Raw genomic sequence first — 20,128 nt, forward strand, 5'->3', positions numbered from 1 at the left:
GGGAACAGCTCCATGTTATAGGAATCTCAAAGTCTTCCTTGAGTGGCACTGGAAGACGTGGCAATGCTGGTAGGGGGCAGAGCTAGAAGGCAGGGGGTTTGCTCAAATGGCATTAGCGGGGGGCTAGGGAGCTGAGGAAGCTGCTGGGAGATGAGGTGGGGGCAGTTTCATAAAAAGCACACTCCTGGAGCTCATTTATTGATTGATTCATTTAATCGTATTTATTGAGCACTTACTGTGTGCAGAGCACCGTACTAAGCACTTGGAAAGTACAATTCAGCAATAAAGTCAGACAATTCCTGCCCACGACGGGCTTACAGTCTACAGGGGGAGAGACAGACATCAAACAAGTAAACCAGCACAATAGCATCAGTATACATAGAATTATAGATATATACACATAAAAACAGCTAAACAGGCATCAATATAAACAGAATTATAGATATGTACATATATACACAAGTCCTGTGGGGTGGGGGGTAATAATAATACTAATAATGGCATCTGTTAAGCACTTACTATGTGCCAAGCACTGTTGTAAGCACTAGGGGGGAATACAAGGTAATCGTGTTGCCCTACATGGGGCTCACAGTCTTGAGCCCCATTTTACAGATGAGGTGACTGAGGCCCAGAGAAGTTAAGTGACTTGTCCAAGTGGAGTCAGGATTAGAACCCATGACCTCTGATTCCCAAGCCCGAGCCCTTTCCCCTGAGCCACGGGATAGAGCAAAGGGAGTGAGTTGGGGTGATGGGAAGGGGGAGCTGAGGGAAAGGGGGGGTTTAGTCTGGGATCTGCATCCACTTCCTAGGTTTGGGGAGCAGAAGGCATACCAGGATGCTCCGGGGTTGTTGGAATAGGAGGGTCTCAACTGAGTGCCGGGAAGCAGTATGGCTCAGTGGAAAGAGCATGGGTTTGGGAGTCAGTCATGGGTTCTAATCCCCGCTCTGCCACTTGTCAGCTGTGTGACTTTGGACAAATCATTTAACTTCTCTGGGCCTCAGTGACCTCATCTGGAAAATGGGGATGAAGACTGTGAGCCCCAGGTGGGACAACCTAATCACCTTCTATCCACCCCCCATCCATGTACTAAGAACAGTCCTTGGCACATAGTAAGCACTTAACTAATGCCATCATTATTATTATTATTACTCGCAGCCCCATGGGGCAGGAGAAATGGTATCAGTGCCTAGGTGCTGAGGGGGTGTTGGAATAGGAGGGTTTGAACTGAGCGCCAGGAAGCAGTGTGGCTCAGTGGAAAGAGCATGGGTTTGGGAGTCGGAGGTCATGGGTTCTAATGCCCGTTCCGCCACCGACTCTGCCACTTGTCAGCTGTGTGACTTTGGGCAAGTCACTTCACTTTCTCTGTGCCTCACTTACCTCATCTGTAAAATGGGGATTTAACTGTGAGCCTCACGTGGGACAACCTGATGACCCTGTATCTCCCCCAGCGCTTAGAACAGTGCTCTGCACATAGTAAGCGCTTAAATATCAACGTTATCATTATTGTCCGCTGTGTGACTGTGGGCAAGTCACTTTACTTCTCTGGGCCTCAGTTCCCTCATCTGGAAAAGGGAGATGAAGACTGGGAGCCCCACGTGGGACAACCTGATCACCTTGTACCTCCCCAGGGCTTAGAACAGTCCTTGGCACATAGTAAGCGCTTAACAAATACCATCATTATTATTATTATTACTCGCAGCCCCGTGGGGCGGGAGAAATGGTATCAGCGCCAAATTGTTGAGGGGCTGTTGGAATAGGAGGGTTTGAACTGAGTGCCAGGAAGCAGTGTGGCTCAGTGGAAAGAGCGGGTTTGGGAGTCAGAGGTCATGGGTTCTAATCCCCGCTCCGCCACTTGTCCGCTGTGTGACTGCGGGCAAGTCACTTCACTGGGCCTCAGTGACCTCATCTGGAAAAGGGGGATGAAGACTGGGAGCTCTACGTGGGACAACCTGATTACTTTGTACCTCCCCAGTACTTGGAACAGTCCTTGGCACATAGTAAGCCCTTAACAAATACCATCATTATTATTATTATTACTCGCAGCCCCGTGGGGCAGGAGAAATGGTATCAGTGCCAAGGTGTTGAGGGGGTGTTGGAATAGGAGGGTCTGAACTGATTGCTGGCACACGAGAGAAGATGTGGCCTGGCTTCCCAAGCCGGGGATGGCCCTCAGGGGCAGTTGGCAGGGGCGCGGAGGCCTCTGGGAAATAGGCAGGAGCGGGGCCGTGCGCAGAGCCGGGCACGAGGGGCCGGGGAGGGGCGCGCGCGCGGGCCTCTGCACACCGCCCCACGGCCCGCGCCCCGTCGCCTTGACCACGGCGCGCCGCGCACTGGCTGCCGGGAGCCCGCTTTGCGCACGGCCCGCCGCCAGGTGAGTCACGTGGGCGGGGCCCGGAGAGGGCGGGGCCAAGGCCCTCCTCCTTCTCCTCCTCCCCCTCCCCCCCGCCGCCTCTATAAATGAGGACCGGCCACAGCATCCTCACCTTGTCTGCTCTTTTCATCATCCTTCTGCACACAACAGCTTCCTGCCCAGCACCCATGGACCCTCAGAACTGCGGCTGTGCCCCTGGTAAGTCTTTGGGCTGGGGTTTGGATCTTAAAGTTTAGCCAAAGGCTTTTTTTTAAATGGTATTTGTTAATAAGTGTGGTATTTAAGTGCTTACTGTGTGCCAAGCACTGGTCTGAGCGCCGGGGTAGATATAATAATAATGTTGGTATTTGTTAAGCGCTTACTATGTGCAGAGCACTGTTCTAAGCGCCGGGGTAGATTTAATAATAATAATGTTGGTATTTGTTAAGTGCTTACTATGTGCAGAGCACTGTTCTAAGCACTGGGGGGAGATACAGGGTCATCAGGTTGTCCCACATGAGGCTCACAGTCTTAATCCCCATTTTACAGAGGAGGTAACTGAGACACAGATATAATAATGTTGGTATTTGTTAAGCGCTTACTATGTGCGGAGCACTGTTCTAAGCGCTGGGGTAGACACAGGGGAATCAGGTTGTCCCACGTGGGGCTCACAGTCTTAATCCCCATTTTACAGAGGAGGTGACTGAGGCACAGAGAAGTGAAGCGACTTGCCCACAGTCACACAGCTGACAAGTGGCAGAGCCGGGATTTGAGTCCATGACCTCTGACTCCAAAGCCCGTGCTCTAGATATAACGTAATCAGGTTGTCCCACATGGGGCTCCCAGACTTAATCCTCGTTTTCCAGATGAGGTTACGGAGGGCCAGAGGAGTCAAGTGACTTGCCCAAAGCCACACAGCTGATAAGTGGCAGAGGCGGGATTAGAACCCATGACCTCTGACTCCCAAGCCCGCGTTCTTGCCGCTAAGCCACGCTGCTTCAAGTGCCTAGTATGTGCCAGGCACTGTACTAAGTGCTGGGGTAGATACAGACTCATCAGGTTGGGCACAATCCATGTCCCCTATGGGGCTCCCAGTATTAATTCATTCATTCAATAGTATTTATTGAGCGCTTACTATGTGCAGAGCACTGTACTAAGCTCTTGGAATGTACAAATCAGTAACAGAGACACTCCCTGCCCTTTGACGGGCTTACAGCCTAATTTAGTCTAATTCCCATTTTACAGATGAGGTAGCTGAGGCAAAGAGAAGTTTGTCAGGAAGCAGACAAGTAATTGTGTGAGGATTAGAACCCAGGTCTTTTGACTCCTAGGCCTGTGCTCTCTCCACTGTATCCTGAGTCTCCTGACCAGATCTAGGTTCAGAGGTCCAGAGAGAAGAGGAAGGCCAGCAGCCTTTGGGGGGCCTAAGGGTGAAAAAGGGGTGCTACTCCAGTGTGGACTTCGTAGTACCTGTCCTTACCTTTTATAGCCTGGCCCGACCGATCGCTTTCTCTCCCTCCAGGTGGCTCTTGTGCCTGTGCGGCATCCTGCAAGTGCAAAGACTGCCGGTGCACTTCGTGCAAGAAAAGTGAGTATGCTCCCTTCCAATCCAGAGTCTGGGTCACATTTTTCCTCTCGGGGTCCTCTAGAAGCTCAACTAGATGAGCTCTAACGGTTCCTATCACCTCTGGAATCTTAGGAAGTTGCCTAGACAGGAAGGCAGAGGGATCAAGGATAGTTATCCGGACTCACGTCTTTCTAGAGAAAATAGGATTTGTCTCTTAGCTTCTCCCTACTGGCTCTGGGAAATGCCTCATCCTCACTCGCTGTTGCCCTTCAAGAGAAGAAGATGCCCTTGGTTATAATCTTGGCGGGAACGCAATCTGAGAGGTGTTCCTGTTAAAAGGTTTACAGGTATTGATGAGTCTCTGGAGGTTAGACTGGAATCGTTAAGGGGAATTCACCTCCCCAGATTTCCTGTGTAATGGCTGGCCAGGCTCAAGGCCATCTTAGCAGAGGCTTCCACCCCCCTTTAAAATGGAGATATATGTCCCATCCTCTACTTGGGCATGGTGTTATTTTACAAATAGAATTAGGAATTAAAACATCCTATATGACAAATGCTAACCGTTTGACCTATGTATTTCCAGACTGGACCAAATGGTCATCATATTCTCTCCTGCCCTCTGTGTAAACCAAAATGGAAAGATATGCTTTCTTCAAAGGCCTTTATCACGGCTTTCTTGGACTTTGAGCCCAGATGCAACTCTCTCCCTTAAGCTATGATTTAGAACATTTTTATGAGGGGTTGTCGACTGCGCTTATGATCTTGTCTTCCCACTTGACCCTTCAACATTCATCTTCGCCCTTGAATTTCTCAGGCTGCTGCTCCTGCTGTCCGGTTGGATGTGCTAAGTGTGCCCAAGGATGTGTCTGCAAAGGACCCCAGACCGACAAGTGCAGCTGCTGCCAGTGATGTGGGAACCTCCTTGTAAATACTGTTGTTTGTACAAATCTGGTTTTCACTGTGCTGAAAGTTTTTTTTTTCTACTTTTCTATAAAAGTTAAATAAAAATACAATTACCGAAAGTTTCGTTCCTTTTTTTTGAGTAAAATACGTAATAGCCACCATACAGCTTAATTTGGTAAGTGACAGCAGAATTTCAATACTGTTGCTAGGTAAACAAGTAGTCCAGAGACTAATCAGAGCTGGGCATTTTCTCCCCTTGAGTCTGCACATGTTTGGACTCCCAAGTTTTCTCCCTGCCCAGAGGAAAATGTTCTCTGCCAAATTCTGTGGTTCCTCTTTAGGCTGTAGAATTTACTGTTCTGGGTTTTCCCACCTCATTCTCCCTTTCCAACAAGATGGAGCATGACCAGAAATCATTTCAAATCTGTTGGTGCGTGGGTGATGAGTGAATGCCAAGGGGTGGGTGTGGGGCTGTATCTCTTCCCAAACCAAGCAGGTGATGGGTGACTGCTTCCGTTGGCCCCGAGGCTCTCTATCTTTAGGGATGAACAATTAGTGAACATCAAAGGGTAAAGTGTTTCATTCCCTCTACAAGATCCCGCTGGCCTCCGGGAGTACTTGCCTCTCTACATCAATCTGGGTTAATTAAACATCACTGCTTGTTAGCAAAGTGAAGGTTGTTGAGTGGGTCAGAACTTATCTGAGTAGGAGACTTCATTTGGGAAAGTGGCAACAAAAAACTTGCTCTAGCAAGTCAGGTGTGAGGGGAGCACTCCAACTCTATATGATCCGAATCTATTTTGGGGGACTATCTTGAAAAGAATTTCAGGTATTTAATAGTATTGAGCACTTACTATGTGCAGAGCACTGTACTAACCACTTGGAATGTACAAATTGGCAACAGATAGACAGTCCCTGCCCATTGACGTGCTTACAGTCTAATCGGGGGAGACAAAAACAATAGCAATAAATGGAATCAAGATAAATAGAATCAAGGTAGTTCTAGGAGTCCCAATCTTGAAGACTCTCCACTAGGAGAGTCTGGGCATTGCCTTTGAACAGATGACTCTGGATTTATTTCTTGGAATCAAATTTACATGGTTTTAGGAGGCACAGAGGAAAATCCATAACCCTCTTCTCTAAGAACCTATTCTAAAAGGGGCAGCAGAAGAATAGGAAGGACAAATGACTATTTGTAGGGAGCTTATAATATGACAAAGCAGTCAGTACTTAAACATTAAACAAGTAGATTTAGTGTGCCTTTTTTGTAGCCAAAAATATTTTATTGCCGAAGTAGGATCAGGTAAGGAAAATCATTACTTCTCTTTCGTTTTGGTTGGGAAAAATTCCTAGAAGGGGGGGACATGAGAAGGGGAGGGAGTTCCAGTTGTGTGTCTCCCCTCACCCCCATTTTAGGGATTTATTTTGCTGTGACGGTAGAAAGGGGAAAGTAGCAGAGAAGCCTAGTGGATAGAGCATGGACCTGGGAGTCAGAAGGACCTGGGTTCTAATCCCAGCTCCGCCACTTGTCTGCTGTGTGGCCTTGGGTAAATCACTTAATTTCTCTGTGCCTCAGTTGCCTCATCTGTAAAATAGAATTAAAACTGTTGAGCCCCATGAGGAACAGGGACTGTGTCCAACCCAATTATCTTGTATTTACCCAAGAGCTTAGAACAATGCATGGCACATAGGAAGCATTTAACAAATGCCACAATAATACAATAATTATGATAATAATTACTATTATATAAGATTTGGTGCTGGACTGAAAGGTCAGAGATGAGATTTGAGTTACTTTGCTTGGCGGTTGATGGGGAGCGGTGACATCACCCAGAGTGATTAGGAAATTGGGCAAATGAGTCAAAGAAGGAGTCTGAACAAAGTTGGGGGGGGGGGAGTGGAGGATGTGACACACACGTACATCACATCTAGACATGAGGCAGTAATGCTACAGTTAGTGAAGGCAAGTAAGAACCTAAGAATGAAAGTAATGTTAAACCGCGCTGCATCGATGATCGGCTTAGCCCAGTTGATGCCATTAGAAATGATCCAACCTCTGCTTCACTGACACTACTCTCCCGGTTCTCCTCCTATCTCTCTGGCCACTCATTCTCAGTCTCTTTTGTGGGCTCCTCCTCTGCCTCCCATCCCTTAGCTGTGGGTGTCCTTCAAGGTTCAGTCCTGGGTCCCCTTCTTTTCTCCATCTACACCCACTCCCTGGGAAAACTCATTCACTCACACGGCTTCAACTATCACCTCTATGCTGATGACACCCAAATCTACATCTCCAACTTTGATCTTTCTCCCTCCCTACAGTCTCATATTTCCTCCTGCCTTCAAGACATCTCCGGTCATCTCAAACTTAATATGGCTAAAACTGAACTTCTTAAATTCCTGCCCAAACCCTGTCACCTTGCTCACTTTCCCATCACTGTTGAAAGCACCACCATACTTTCTGTCTCACAAGCCCATAACCTTATTATCCTTGACTCCTGTCTTTCGTTCCAGCCACTTATTCAAGCCACCACTAAATCCTGTCAGTCCTACCTTCGCAACATCTCCAACAGCCACCCATTCCTCTCCATCCAAACTACCACATTAATACAAGCACTTATCTTATCCTGCCTTGACTATTGTATCAGCCTCCTGGCTGACCTCCCTGCCTTCTTTTTCCACTCCAGGTCATGCTCCGTTCTGCTGCCCGAATCATTTTCCTTCATAAATGTTCAGACCACGTTTCTCCACTCCTCAAGAAACGCCAGTGGTTGCCTATCCACCTCCACATCAAGCAAAACCCCCTCACCATTGGTTTTAATGCACTTAACCACCTTGCCCCCTCCTACCTCACCTCGCTGCTCTCCTATTACAATCCAGCCGCACACTTCCTTCCTCTTGTGCTCACCTTCTCACTGTACCTCGATTTCGTCTACCTCATCGCCCATCTCCCGCCCACATCCTACCTCTGGCCTGGAATGCCCTCCCTCCTCATATCAGACAGATAATTGCTCTCCCTCACTTCAAAGCCTTATTGAAGACACATCTTCTCTAGGAAGCATTCCCAAACTGAGCCCTCCTCTCCTCTTCTGCCGCTCCCTTCTGCACCACTCATACTTGCTCCTTCATTCATCTTACCTCCCTTCTCCACAGCACAGATGTATATATCTGTAATTTATTGATTTATCTATCTATTCATTTAATTATATTAACATCTCTCTCCCCCTTTAGACTGTGAGCTCGATGTGGGCAGGGAATTATGTTCTATTGTACTTTCCTAAGCGCTTAATATGGTGCTTTACACACAGTAAGCGGTCAGTAAATACAATTATTACTATTATTATTACTACTGCTACTACTAATAATAAGATACTCAGCAGAACTATGCAGTTACTGCTGCCTTCCACTCCCTCTTCTCTGGGGGTATGAGACTGCATCTTCTGACATCTAATATCCCTAACTTTTCTCCCTCTTAAACTAGGGAGATCAACGAGGAGGTGGAGGAGGTGGTCTTTAGGAGTTCTCTGAAGGAGGGGAGAGAAGTATTCTGGTAAAACTCGGAAGGGAGGGGATTCCAGGTGGGAGGAGTTCACGATCCAGGAGTCAAATGTGAGAGAGTTGAGGGCTGTGGGTTTGGTTATTAGCACGGGTGTGCATCTGTGTATTGACTCGGGAGATATGAAAGAAAAGGGAGGCAGCATGGTCTACCGGAACCAGCATGAGACTGGAAGTCAGGCAACAAGGGTTTGAGTCTTAGCTCCGTCGCTAGTCCGGACTACGTGACCTTGGGCAAGTCACTTAACCTCTCTGCGCCTGTTTTCTCATCAGCAAAATAGGGATATGATTAATGATATGACTCGTTAAGCCTTGAGGGATAGAGACTGGGTCCAGTTCCCACAGCCTTGTATTTACCCAGGGCTTAACACATAGCAAGGGATATTTTTGTTATTATCAAATGGGTGACAATGGTTCCCTCAGCCCCTGTTAACACCTGAAAGAACAAAAAGTTCAGAGCAGAAGACCAACCCAGTGTCCTGGAGGAAGATGACCTGGAATGGGGAGAGCGGTTCCGAGGAGCCCGTCTACCAGTTCTGTTGTGTATACTCTCCCAAGTGCTTAGTACATTGCTCTGCACACAGTAAGAGCTCAAAAAATACCATTGATTGAGGAGCTGGAGCAGCAGAGCATATTTTCTACCCGGCCCAGGCCCCAGAATGAACAACTACCGAGGGAAGAAGAATCACTGATTCTGGGGGTGGCGCTCTCAGAGGAAGGGTCTGGGACCCCCTCCCCTGGGTGAGAAGAAACCGAGTGCCAGGGATGCTTGGGGGGTGGGGGGGATGGCTCAGGGGCAATTTACCTAAGAGAAATAAATATGGCCACAGAGTAAAGGGAGAAGCCAGGAACCCCGCCCCCCAACCCCTGGTTGGCAGTTCGGAGAGTTTCGGTTGACTCCATGTCTTCGAGGCCTGCAGCTCCCTGAAAGCTCTTATTAAATAGCAATTAAACATTACAAAATCTCATCTAGGTCAACTGAATCTTGTATTTGAATGTCGAGATGACTGTTGGTACAAGAGTCTTGGATGGGGCTTACTTCTTACGGTAACACATTTTCTGAGTTTCCTTTCTGCAGTCTGTAGAAATGTTTCCTCTTGCTTGTTTTGAGCTTGGAGGGGATTCAGTGAGTGGTCCCAGTTTTAGGCGTAAGGGGTGATGAGCCCACCCCTTTCATAAATCTGTATGCTTCAAACATGTTCTCTGTCTTTCACCTTGCAGACTGGAAAATCTATGTCTTTTCTGACTCTGCTCTTTCTGAGGCTGACCTCTCCCTCCAAACATTTTAGTTGTTCTCTCTGTCCCCAGAATAAGATGACAGGGACATATTATTCTGCATGCCATAATTTTATTAGTTGCAAAACTAATTGCAAAGAAAACTAGGGAAATGGAGCTGGGGACATATTATTCTGCATGCCATAATTTTATTAGTTGCAAAGCTAAGCTTTGATTTCTTTTTTTCTAATAATGTCATAATTTTATTGGTTGCTGACACACACTGAAGTGAAGATGTGGGCGTCACTTCACTTCTCTGGGCCTCAGTTACCTCAACTGTAAAATAGGGATGGGGACTGTGAGCCCCATGTGGGACAGGGATTATGTCCACCCCAATTTGCTTGTATCCATCCCAGCGTTTAGTCCAGTGCTTGGTACATAATAAGCACTTAACATATACCATAATAATAATAATTATTATTATTCTCTGGGCCTCAGGAAATAGGGATGGAGACTGTGAGCCCCATGTGGGACAGCGACTGTGTCCAACCTGATTGCCACGCATCTACCATAGTGCTTAGAACAGTGCTTGGCACACAGTAAGCACTTTACAAATACCGTTATTATTATGATTATTACTATTATACTCTGGGCAGGGAATGTTGTCTGTTATATTGCTATATTGCAGATGCGCCTAGTACTGTGCTCTGTACCCAGTAAGCACTCAATAAATATGATTATTTATGGGAAGCAGCGTGGCTCAGTGTAAAGAGCCTGGGCTTCGGAGTCAGAGGTCATGAGTTCGACTTCCGGCTCTGCCACTTGTCAGCTGTGTGACTGTGGGCAAATCACTTAATTTATCTGTGCCTCAGTTACCTCATCTGTAAAGTGGGGATTAACTGTGAGCCTCACGTGGGATGACCTGATTACCCTGTATCTCCCCCAGCGCTTAGAACAGTGCTCTGCACATAGTAAGCGCTTAACAAATACCAACATTATTATTATTATTATGATTGACTGACAACCTAGTTTATCCATTTGATCTATATCAGCTGTACATCTATCAAAATTTGATCCTGCCTCCTGCTAGTTTCCTAGTCTGCTGCTCTGTTCACATGTTCCCCCCACATCCCCCAACACATTGTAAACTCAAAGGCAGGTGCCTTGTCCTTTCTTGTAAATCTCCTCCATGGAAAGTGGTGCTCCATCAATACTGATGGTGCTGATGCAGTGTCTGCGCCAGAGAACGTTTCCTCAGTTGTCCATCCCTGGAGGCTGGCCTGGCTTTGGATCAGCTCTCGGGACCCTGTCCCAGATGAAGCTGGACCCAGGAGGTGCCAGCTTGGCTAGTATTTATTAAGCACTGCTCCGTGCCAACCACTGTGCTGGAGGAGGCTATAAAATAATAGATAGGAACCAGCCCCCAGCCCACCCAGGGTTCAGAATCTAAATATTCCACTCTAGATTGGGTCCTGGCTGTTCCCAGGGATTGTGGGCCAGATATCCAGAGAGTGGATGGAATCGCCAGGTCGACTTGAAGTTGCACAATGAGCTCTGCCCTGGGGAGGATGTGAAGCCAAGATGGACTTCCCACAGCAGGTATCCTGATACACTCCAGACGTGCTACACAGCTCGGGGGATGGGCTGGGATGGGCTGGGATGCTCTGACTGGTAATGGAAGTACAATTACGTTGTAAATTCCCAAGGGCTTTAGTACAGCACACAGTAAGTTCTCGATAAATACCATTAATTAATTGATTAATAAATACCATGGGTGGGGGGCCGTTTACCTGTTACTCAACCTTGCTTGGTTGAGTGGTGAGAGTTCAGGTAAGGTACCAACTTTTCATTTCGAATGCAGAGATTCATTCACTCAATCGTATTTATTGAGCGCTTATTGTGTGCAGAGCACTGTACTAAGCGCTCGGAAAGTACAATTCGGCAAGAGCCAGAGACAATCCCTACCCAACAACGGGCTTACAGTCTAGAAGATGAAAAAGAGAAGAGTCTTTTACTGGGATGGCATGTAGGGTGGATATGGAAAACCACGGAGTATAAAGGGCTCCTCTTTGCCAACCCCCGGGATCTATATAATTTGTTTAAATGCTTTTTCCTTGTAAATAATCCTATTTTAAAGGTTTGATAGCTTGATCTTTCAGGAAATAAGCATCCTAGCAATAAGTTTGGCAATTATAATTTTTAATAATGAAAACAATTGAAATATCAAAAATACAAGCCAAAGCACATTCCCTGTACAGGTAAAACAGGTACAGACAGATACTCCGACCAGTTTAAAAGGACACTGAAGTGTTTGCTCTCCTGGCCATTCCTGGTTGATTCGGTTCTGCCTTTCCTGACTGCATGCTGTCCTCACTCGGGGCCAGAGCCGGCCCCGTGGCTAAAATGATTTCGTTGGGGATTCCTGGGAGGCAGCTGGCCCCTGGTCACCCCATGCAGAAGGGTTACCTGGCTGTCCACCAACAGCCTGATTGGAACTGGGGATCGGGGGGTCGGGGGAGAGGATGCCCAGGAGCTCCTCCCTGGGCAGCGGTTCGACCTTTTCTCTACCAGATTCTCACCAGGGTGGGGAGAGGGGACCCAGGCCCCATGGACACCCCAGCTCCATTTCCCTAGTTCAGAGTCGGAATGACTCTGACCGGAGAGGCCTCTGCTCAGGTGAGATGAGCATGTCCCATGTGGGACAACCTGATTACGTTATATCTAGAGCACAGGCTTTGGAGTCAGAGGTCATGGACTCAAATCCCGGCTGTAAAAGAGGGCTAAAGCCTGGGGGACCACCTCCTTCTATCTACCCAAGCGCTTAAGCAAATAGCATCCTTATTATTAAGGAAAAAGATTTTTTTTCATGGTCTTTAAGTGCTTGGTATGTGCCAGGGGCTCTACTACCTGATGACCTTGTATCTTCCCCTACACTTAGAACCGTGCTTGGCACATAGTAAGCGCTTAAACGCCAACATTATTATTATTAAAGGGGGAAACAGACATTAAAATAAATCGAGTACCATATTCAACCTGAAAGGGGGAAGGCCAGCTGAAAAAGACCAGTATAGCACTGAACCAATGGCCACCCTAAGTAAAGGGATTGTCTGAGACAGGTTTTGAAAATCCAGTGGACCAGAAAGACGTGTTTTGAAACTTTTTCAGATCCAGTTGGAAAATTTTAGCTCTTCCCGGCACTGCTCGGAAGCGCTGTCTTTTCCGAACTTTGGGAAGACTATATTGGTCTGGGAGTCTAGCCCAAAGTGTTGAAGGGATTAATTCAGTAGTTTAGCCTCACAGCTGAAAATTTATTGGGTCAGTGACCTCAATGGCATCCATGGAGTGGACATGTGTTTGCAATGTGGTAACCATTAATTCCCACCCCTCATAGAGGCTAGGAAAATTTCAGGGTAATAGAGGAATTTAAATCAGTCAATAGCATTTATTGAGTGCTTACTATGGGCAGAGCACTGTACTAAGCACTTGGGGGAACACAATACTGCAGAGATGAGCTTTCAGTCTAGAGGAACTGTAATAATAATTGTAGTATTTGTTAAGCGCTTACTATGTGTCAGCCAGTGTACTAAGCACTGGGGTTGATACAAGCAACTCAGGCTGGGCACAGTCCCTATCCCACGTGGGGCTATGAGTCTCAATCCCCATTTTTCAGATAAGGTAACTGAGGCACAAAAGAAGTGCCTTCCCTCACACAGCAGACAAACGGTGGTCAGGATTAGAACCCATGACCTCCTGCCTCCCAGCCCCATGCTGTACCCATTACACCATGCTGTTACTTTGGGGCAACCTTTCCCTCCTGACTATTTAACTCTTGGAACTGTTTGGTCTTCTCCAAACAGAGAAGAGGAAGGCAGAAAGGCTACTACAGGGCGCAGACCTTCAGGCTGGAGGCTTTCAGGGCAGAGGCTTTGCAGCGGGGCTCAGTGGAAAGAGCACAGGCTTGGGAGTCAGAGGTCATGGGTTCTAATCCCACCTCTGCCACTTATCGGCCATGAGACCCTGGGCAAGTCACTTAACTTCTCTGTGCCTCAGTGACCTCATCTGTAAAATGGGGATTAAGTCTGTGAGCCCCACGTGGGACAACCTCATTACCTTGTACCTCCCCAGCGCTTAGAACAGTCCTTGGCACATAGTAAGCCCTTAACAAATGCCATCATCATTATTATTATTATTGGCAGCCCTTTGGGGCAGGAGAAATGGTATCAGTGCCAAGGTGTTCAGGGGCTGTTGGAATAGGAGAGTTTGAAGTGAGTGTCGGGAAGCAGTGTGGCTCAGTAGAAAGAGTGCGGGCTTGGGAGTCAGAGGTCATGGGTTCTAATCCCCGCTCCGCCACTTGTCAGCTGTGTGACTTTGGGCAAGTCACTTCACTTAGAGAAGCAGTGTGGCTCAGTGAAGACAGCACGGGCTTGGGAATCAGAGGTCATGGGTTCGAATCCCCGCTCCGCCACTTGTCAGCTAACAAGTGACTGTGGGCAAGTCACTTAACTGCTCTGTGCCTCAGTTACTTCATCTGTAAAATGGGGATTAAGACTGTGAGCCTGATGTGGGACAACCTGATTACCCTGTCTCTACCCCAGCACTTAGAACAGTGCTCTGCATATAGTAAGTGCTTAACAAATACCAACATTATTATTATTATTCTCTGGGCCTCAGAGACCTCATCTGGAAAAGGGGGATAAAGACTGGGAGCCCCACATGGGACAACCTGATCATCTTGTATCCCCCCCCCAGGTCTTAGAACAGTCTTTGGCACATAGTAAACGCTTAGCAAATGCCATCATCATCATTATTAGCAGCCCTGTGGGGCAGGAGAAATGGTATCAGTGCCAAGATGCTCAGGGGGTGTTGGAATAGGAGGGTGTGAACTGAGCACCCTCCTTCAGTTCAGACTCCACCACTTGTCTGCTCTGTGAGGGAAGGCACTTCTTTTGTGCCTCAGTTACCTCATCTGTAAAATGGGGATTAAAGACTCTTAGCCCCTCATGAGATAGGGACTGTGCCCAGCCTGAGTTACTTGTATCAACCCCAGTGCTTATCACTTCTCTGTGCCTCAGCTACCTCATCTGTAAAATGGGGACTAAGACCGTGAGCCCCACGTGGGACAACCTGATTCCCTGTGTCTCCCCCAGCGCTTAGAACAGTGCTCTGCCCCTAGTAAGCGCTTAACAAATACCAAACACTATTATTTTTATTACACTAGCTGGCACACAGTAAGCGCTTAACAAACACCAACATCATTATAACAATCCTTCTAGACTGAAAGCTCATCAATGTGGTATTGGGTCCTCCCAAGCACATGGGAGAAGGCGGGGGCCGAGGGGGGCCGAGGGGGGCCGAGGGGGGCCGAGGGGGGCCGAGGGGGGCCGAGGGGGGCCGAGGGGGGAGTTGGCAGGGGCGCGGAGGCCTCTGGGAAATAGGCAGGAGCGGGGCCGTGCGCAGAGCCGGGCACGAGGGGCCGGGGAGGGGCGCGCGAGCGGGCCTCTGCACACCGCCCCACGGCCCGCGCCCCGTCGCCTTGACCACGGCGCGCCGCGCACTGGCTGCCGGGAGCCCGCTTTGCGCACGGCCCGCCGCCAGGTGAGTCACGTGGGCGGGGCCCGGAGGGGGCGGGGCCAAGGCCCTCCTCCTTCTCCTCCTCCCCCTCCCCCCCGCCGCCTCTATAAATGAGGACCGGCCACAGCATCCTCACCTTGTCTGCTCTTTCCATCATCCTTCTGCACACAACAGCTTCCTGCCCAGCACCCATGGACCCTCAGAACTGCGGCTGTGCCCCTGGTAAGACTTTAGCCTGGGTTTTAAAGCCCCTTGATTATGCCCCAGTGACCTCATCTGTAAAAGAGGGCTAAAGCCTGGGGGACCACCTCCTTCTATCTACCCAAGCGCTTAAGCAAATAGCATCCTTATTATTAAGGAAAAAGATTTTTTTTTCATGGTCTTTAAGTGCTTGGTATGTGCCAGGGGCTCTACTAAATTCTGGGGGTGGATCCGAGCTGATCAGGTTGGACACAATGCGTGTCCCCTATGGAGCCCCATTTTGCAGATAAGGTAAGTAGTAATGGAGAAATGAAGGGGTTATTTCCCAGCAAACAAGTGGCAGTGCTGGAATTAGAGTCACAGGGCTCTGTGGCTTTTTTGGCTGTTGGTGGTTTGTTTTATCTTGAGTCTCCTGCTCGGCTCTGGGTCCTCTTAAAAGGCCTGGGAAGAAAAGGAAGGGCAATAATAATGTTGGTGTTTAAGTGCTTACTATGTGCAGAGCACTGTTCTAAGCGCTGGGGTAGACACAGGGGAATCAGGTTGTCCCACGTGGGGCTCACAGTCTTAATCCCCATTTTACAGATGAGGTGACTGAGGCACAGAGAAGTTAAGTGACTTGCCCACAGTCACACAGTTGACAAGCAGCAGAGCCGGGATTCGAACCCAGACCTTTGGGTCGTTTCTGGACTGTAGGCAGGGAATGTGCCTCCCAACTCTTTTATATCATGTTCTCCACACAATATGGGGTCAGTAGATATGATAGGTGTAGCATCCCTTTCCTCTCCTGCCGGTTTGTGATCTGCAGTGCTTCGCCTCAGGTTTCACAACCCTGATCTCCTTCTCTCCCTCCAGATGGCTCTTGTGCCTGTGCCGCCTCCTGCAAGTGTAAAAATTGCAAGTGTACTTCGTGCAAGAGAAGTAAGATCTCTCACCCCTTTTTTCTCTCTCCCCACCCCACCCCGCTCCTGTCCTGGCCCCCAGGTTATGTGGGTTGGAAATGGAATTTGGAGCCCTTGGCTAACATATATTGCAGAGCGTCGGACTTTCTCGGTCAGTCGAGTGGTAGAAAGTTAAACTGAACACAATGATGTGTGAACTTGACTCTGTTTCTATTACCTGAACTGGTCCCACCCTGTCACTTGAAACCAGGCTTCCTGAACTATAAAATCAAAAAAGGACAGCACTTTGGGGCTTGAAGGTTTCTGGGAAAATACAGTTAAAGCTAGCAATCTACTATTAATACTTTTTTTTTAATCCTCATCCTTTCCACTTCACAGGCCCAGAACTCCAAACTATCATTTTCCACATACCTTAGTTTCTCTGATAGCTTGATGATCCTCCCTTTAAGTCTGGAGGACAAAATAATTTCAGCCTGCATCTGACATAATCATGAGCTTTGCCCCAATCAGGAAGAGTATGAGGTGCCTCTTTTGGGTTTTCTTACTGCTTTCTTTAGTCAAAGCTGAGTGGGCAGGTCCCATAGCTACAGGATGATAATAATTGTAGTGTTTTGTTAAGCACTTACTCAATGCCAAGCACTGGGGTTCATCCAGTATAATCAGGTTGGACGCAGACCTCGTCCCTTACCAGGATCACTAGCTAGATGGAGAACAGGTATTGTATCCCCATTTTATAGATGAGGAAACTGAGGCCCAGAGAAGTGACTTTTTTATGGTATTAAGCTCTTACTATGCGCCAGGCACTGTTCTAAGCACTGGAGTAGATACAAGGTATTCAAGTTGGACACAGTCCCTGACCAACATGGGGTTCACGGTCTTCATCCCCATCTTACAGATGAGGTAAGTGAGGCGCAGAGAAGTGAAGCCCCTTACCCAAGGTCACCCAGCAGATAAGTGGCGGAGCCAAGATCAGAACCGAGGTCCTTCTGACTCCCAGGCCCTTGCTCTGTCCACTAGATCATGCCGCTTCTCAACATCACATAGCTGCCAAGCCTGAAAGTCTTGTAACACAGCTTGGCTGATGTGTATTCCTGAGAAGGGTTTGACTAGCCGAGCCTCTGCCCTTGCCATCCAACTTGGGTCTCTAACGAGCACCTCGTCTTCCATGTTCTCAGGCTGCTGTTCCTGCTGTCCGGTTGGGTGTGCCGGGTGTGCCCAGGGATGCATCTGCAAAGAACCTCAGACTGACAAGTGCAGCTGCTGCCAGTGATTGCCAGGGGGGAAATCCTCCTTGTTCTTGTAAATACTGTAATTTGTACAAATCTGGTTTCCTCCACACTGAAAATTTTCTACTTTTTTTTCTATGAAATGTGGTGACGTGTGACTGAAAATAAAAATCGGTGAATAAAACTCCAAATCCAGAGCTTGTGGCTTTTTCTTAGAGGGGTTGTTTCATATAATGTTATTTCCAATTGAGCAGGGGAGAGAAGAGCAGAGATTGTGTAGCCCAAGATCTCTGGTTGACTCCTTCCTTACCTGCAATTCTGGTAGCTTTCTTGCACTGCCAATTATGGGGCTTCCTCTTTCATCTTTACTCCTTTTGGGGTTTTCCCACCTTTCCAAATGTATAATAATTGTGGTATTTGTTAAGCATTTACTCTGTGCCAAGTTCTGTACTAAGCACCGCAGTAAATCCAAGATATGCAGGCCCTGCCCCTAAGCGTGCACGCTCACACACACTAAAGTAACATTGTTTGGTTTGTTTTTCCCCCAAATTTTTGCCCTCTAGATGCTTTAGGGATTAAATATTTTCTGTCAAGGCAGGCTGAAAGGCAATTTATTTAAAAACAAAAACCGGTGAGCAAGTCTAGCAATTGCAGAGCCAGTCGAGGATGACTAAGTAATCTTTCTCTTCTTCTCCCACCACCAGCATGTGGGGGAGATCACGCTGGTGATTTGGCATCTATATGATCAATAATAATTGTGGTACTTGTTAATTGCTTACAATTACAATTGCCAGGCACTGTACTAAGCGTTGTGGTGGTTACAAGCAAATCAGGTTGGCCCAACCTGAAGAATTCTAGAATTTCTGAGCTGGAAGCCACCTGGAGAAGTCATCTAATCCAGTTCAGACAGGTGCATGCTGGTCAGATGGTTTTGTCTTTACCCTTTTGAAACCTGATTTGCACCAAGGGTGGAGGATCCACAGCTTTTTCTCATGATTTTCTCCAGGGTGAAATCACCATGATAATCCCCAAATTCCTTTTTGTCCAGACAGAGCCTCTCATTGTTCCATGAGAAGCCTAAATTCTCCTATTAATTTGAGTCAGCCCCTTCTTTGTGGAAACCTTCATATCCTTGAAGATGACAATTATGGTCAGCTCTCAGTCTCCACTAGGTAAACTGCCCCAATTCTTTTAGCCTTCCATCCTAGGACTGGTTTCCCATCCCTTTAGCAGTGGCTATGCCTTATTATATCTGTCTTTACTAAGCATTGGGGTAGGTACAAATTTCAACCATATTTATTGAGCTCTTACTGTGAGCTAAGCACTTGGGAGAGTTACAATATAACAGTAAACAGACACATTCCCTGCCCAAAGTGAGCTTACAGCCTAGAGGAGGGGACATTTAATTGAGTCAGACAGTTTCTGTCCCACATGGGGCTCAAACAGGGAGAATAAATATTGATTGAATCCCCATTTTATAGTTGAGGAAACTGAAGCACTGAGATGTTAAGTGACTTACCCAAGGTTTCCCAGCAGGCTTGTGGCATAGGATCAGAAACCTCTGACTCTGAAGGCCATGCTTTTTTCACTAGGCCACATTGCTTCCCTGTGCCTTTTCCAGTTTCCCTACCTCCTTTTTAAAATGTAGGGACAAAAAGGTGGCTGGGGTCTGATTACTGCAGACCAAAATCAGAGAATGAATTCCAAACACTTGCATGTCATATTCCTATATCTACATAAGGTCCTCAGGTCTTGTATCATGGGGGGCTTTACATGACAATAATCGTATCTGTTAAGCACTTACCAGGTGCCCATTACTGAAAGAGCTCCAGGATAATGAGTTGGGACACAATTCCTGTCCCTCGGGAGGCTCACTCTCAAAGAGAGAAGAGTCAAAGAGAGAAGAGGTATTTAATCCCCATTTTACAGATGAGGAAACTGAGGCCTGGAGAAGTGACCTGCCCAAGGTCACACAGTAGGTAAGTGGAAAAGAATTAAAACCCAGGTCCTCCAACTGTCAGGCCTGTGCATGTTCTACTTGGTCCCATCAAATTTTTTTATGGTATTTGTTAATTGTATTTATTAAGGGCTTATTATATGCAGAGCACTGTACTAAGTGCTGGGATAGATATAAGATAGGTTGGACACAGTCTGTGTCCTACATGGCACTCACAATCTTAATTCCCATTTTACAGATGAAGTAAGTGAAGCCCAGAGGAGTGAAATAGCTTGCCCAAGGTCACAGAGCAGACAAGTGGTGGAGCTGGAATTAGAACCCAGCTCCTTCTGACTCCCAGGCCTGATCTCAATTCACTAGGCCAAACTGTTTTCCTTATGTTATTGATCCCCTTTGAATTAGTAGTTGATTGTGCCCCTCTTGCTTTCGCCCAGCTGAAGAACCACTCACTGCCACAGGTCCCTTTACCTCTTGAGCTTTTTTCTCACCAGTTTCTACCACTTCTAGTGCCCTCAGTTTGCTTTCCTTCGGTTCATTTTCTTTAACTGACAATTTCCCTCCTTATCATAGGATCTTGAAAACGATTACCTCGTCACCACTTTTACTTCTGTCTGCTTTGCGATCCTCAAATAATTCTCTCTTTATAGAAATTGAGTTTAGCTGTAACATGAGGGTATCTGAATTAAAAA

The 20,128-nt window shown here is 47.4% G+C and overlaps 2 protein-coding genes across 2 annotated transcripts; both read left to right on the top strand.

The window, feature by feature from the left end:
* Positions 1-2,368: 2,368 nt before the first annotated feature.
* LOC100079781 (metallothionein-2A-like) lies at positions 2,369-4,940 on the top strand. The gene is made up of 3 exons (XM_029074443.2): positions 2,369-2,570; positions 3,874-3,939; positions 4,733-4,940. The coding sequence occupies exons 1-3, from the start codon at positions 2,459-2,461 to the stop codon at positions 4,825-4,827; spliced, it is 273 nt and encodes a 90-aa protein (XP_028930276.1). The 5' UTR covers positions 2,369-2,458; the 3' UTR covers positions 4,828-4,940.
* Positions 4,941-15,207: 10,267 nt separating this feature from the next.
* LOC100079807 (metallothionein-like) lies at positions 15,208-17,675 on the top strand. The gene is made up of 3 exons (XM_001510682.4): positions 15,208-15,378; positions 16,210-16,275; positions 17,432-17,675. Exons 1-3 carry the CDS (start codon positions 15,267-15,269, stop codon positions 17,524-17,526), a joined length of 273 nt encoding a protein of 90 aa, XP_001510732.3. The 5' UTR covers positions 15,208-15,266; the 3' UTR covers positions 17,527-17,675.
* Positions 17,676-20,128: the final 2,453 nt, after the last annotated feature.

This window comes from Ornithorhynchus anatinus, chromosome 11 (assembly GCF_004115215.2).
Source record: "Ornithorhynchus anatinus isolate Pmale09 chromosome 11, mOrnAna1.pri.v4, whole genome shotgun sequence".
Classification (NCBI taxonomy): domain Eukaryota; kingdom Metazoa; phylum Chordata; class Mammalia; order Monotremata; family Ornithorhynchidae; genus Ornithorhynchus; species Ornithorhynchus anatinus.

Excerpts from the sequence above, each read along its gene's own strand:
- LOC100079781 (XM_029074443.2), top strand. The coding sequence starts at position 2,459 with ATGAGGACCGGCCACAGCATCCTCACCTTGTCTGCTCTTTTCATCATC. Across the intron at positions 2,571-3,873 it reads GAACTGCGGCTGTGCCCCTG|GTGGCTCTTGTGCCTGTGCG; the intron begins GTAAGTCTTTGG and ends CTCTCCCTCCAG. Across the intron at positions 3,940-4,732 it reads GTGCACTTCGTGCAAGAAAA|GCTGCTGCTCCTGCTGTCCG; the intron begins GTGAGTATGCTC and ends TGAATTTCTCAG.
- LOC100079807 (XM_001510682.4), top strand. The coding sequence starts at position 15,267 with ATGAGGACCGGCCACAGCATCCTCACCTTGTCTGCTCTTTCCATCATC. Across the intron at positions 15,379-16,209 it reads GAACTGCGGCTGTGCCCCTG|ATGGCTCTTGTGCCTGTGCC; the intron begins GTAAGACTTTAG and ends CTCTCCCTCCAG. Across the intron at positions 16,276-17,431 it reads GTGTACTTCGTGCAAGAGAA|GCTGCTGTTCCTGCTGTCCG; the intron begins GTAAGATCTCTC and ends CCATGTTCTCAG.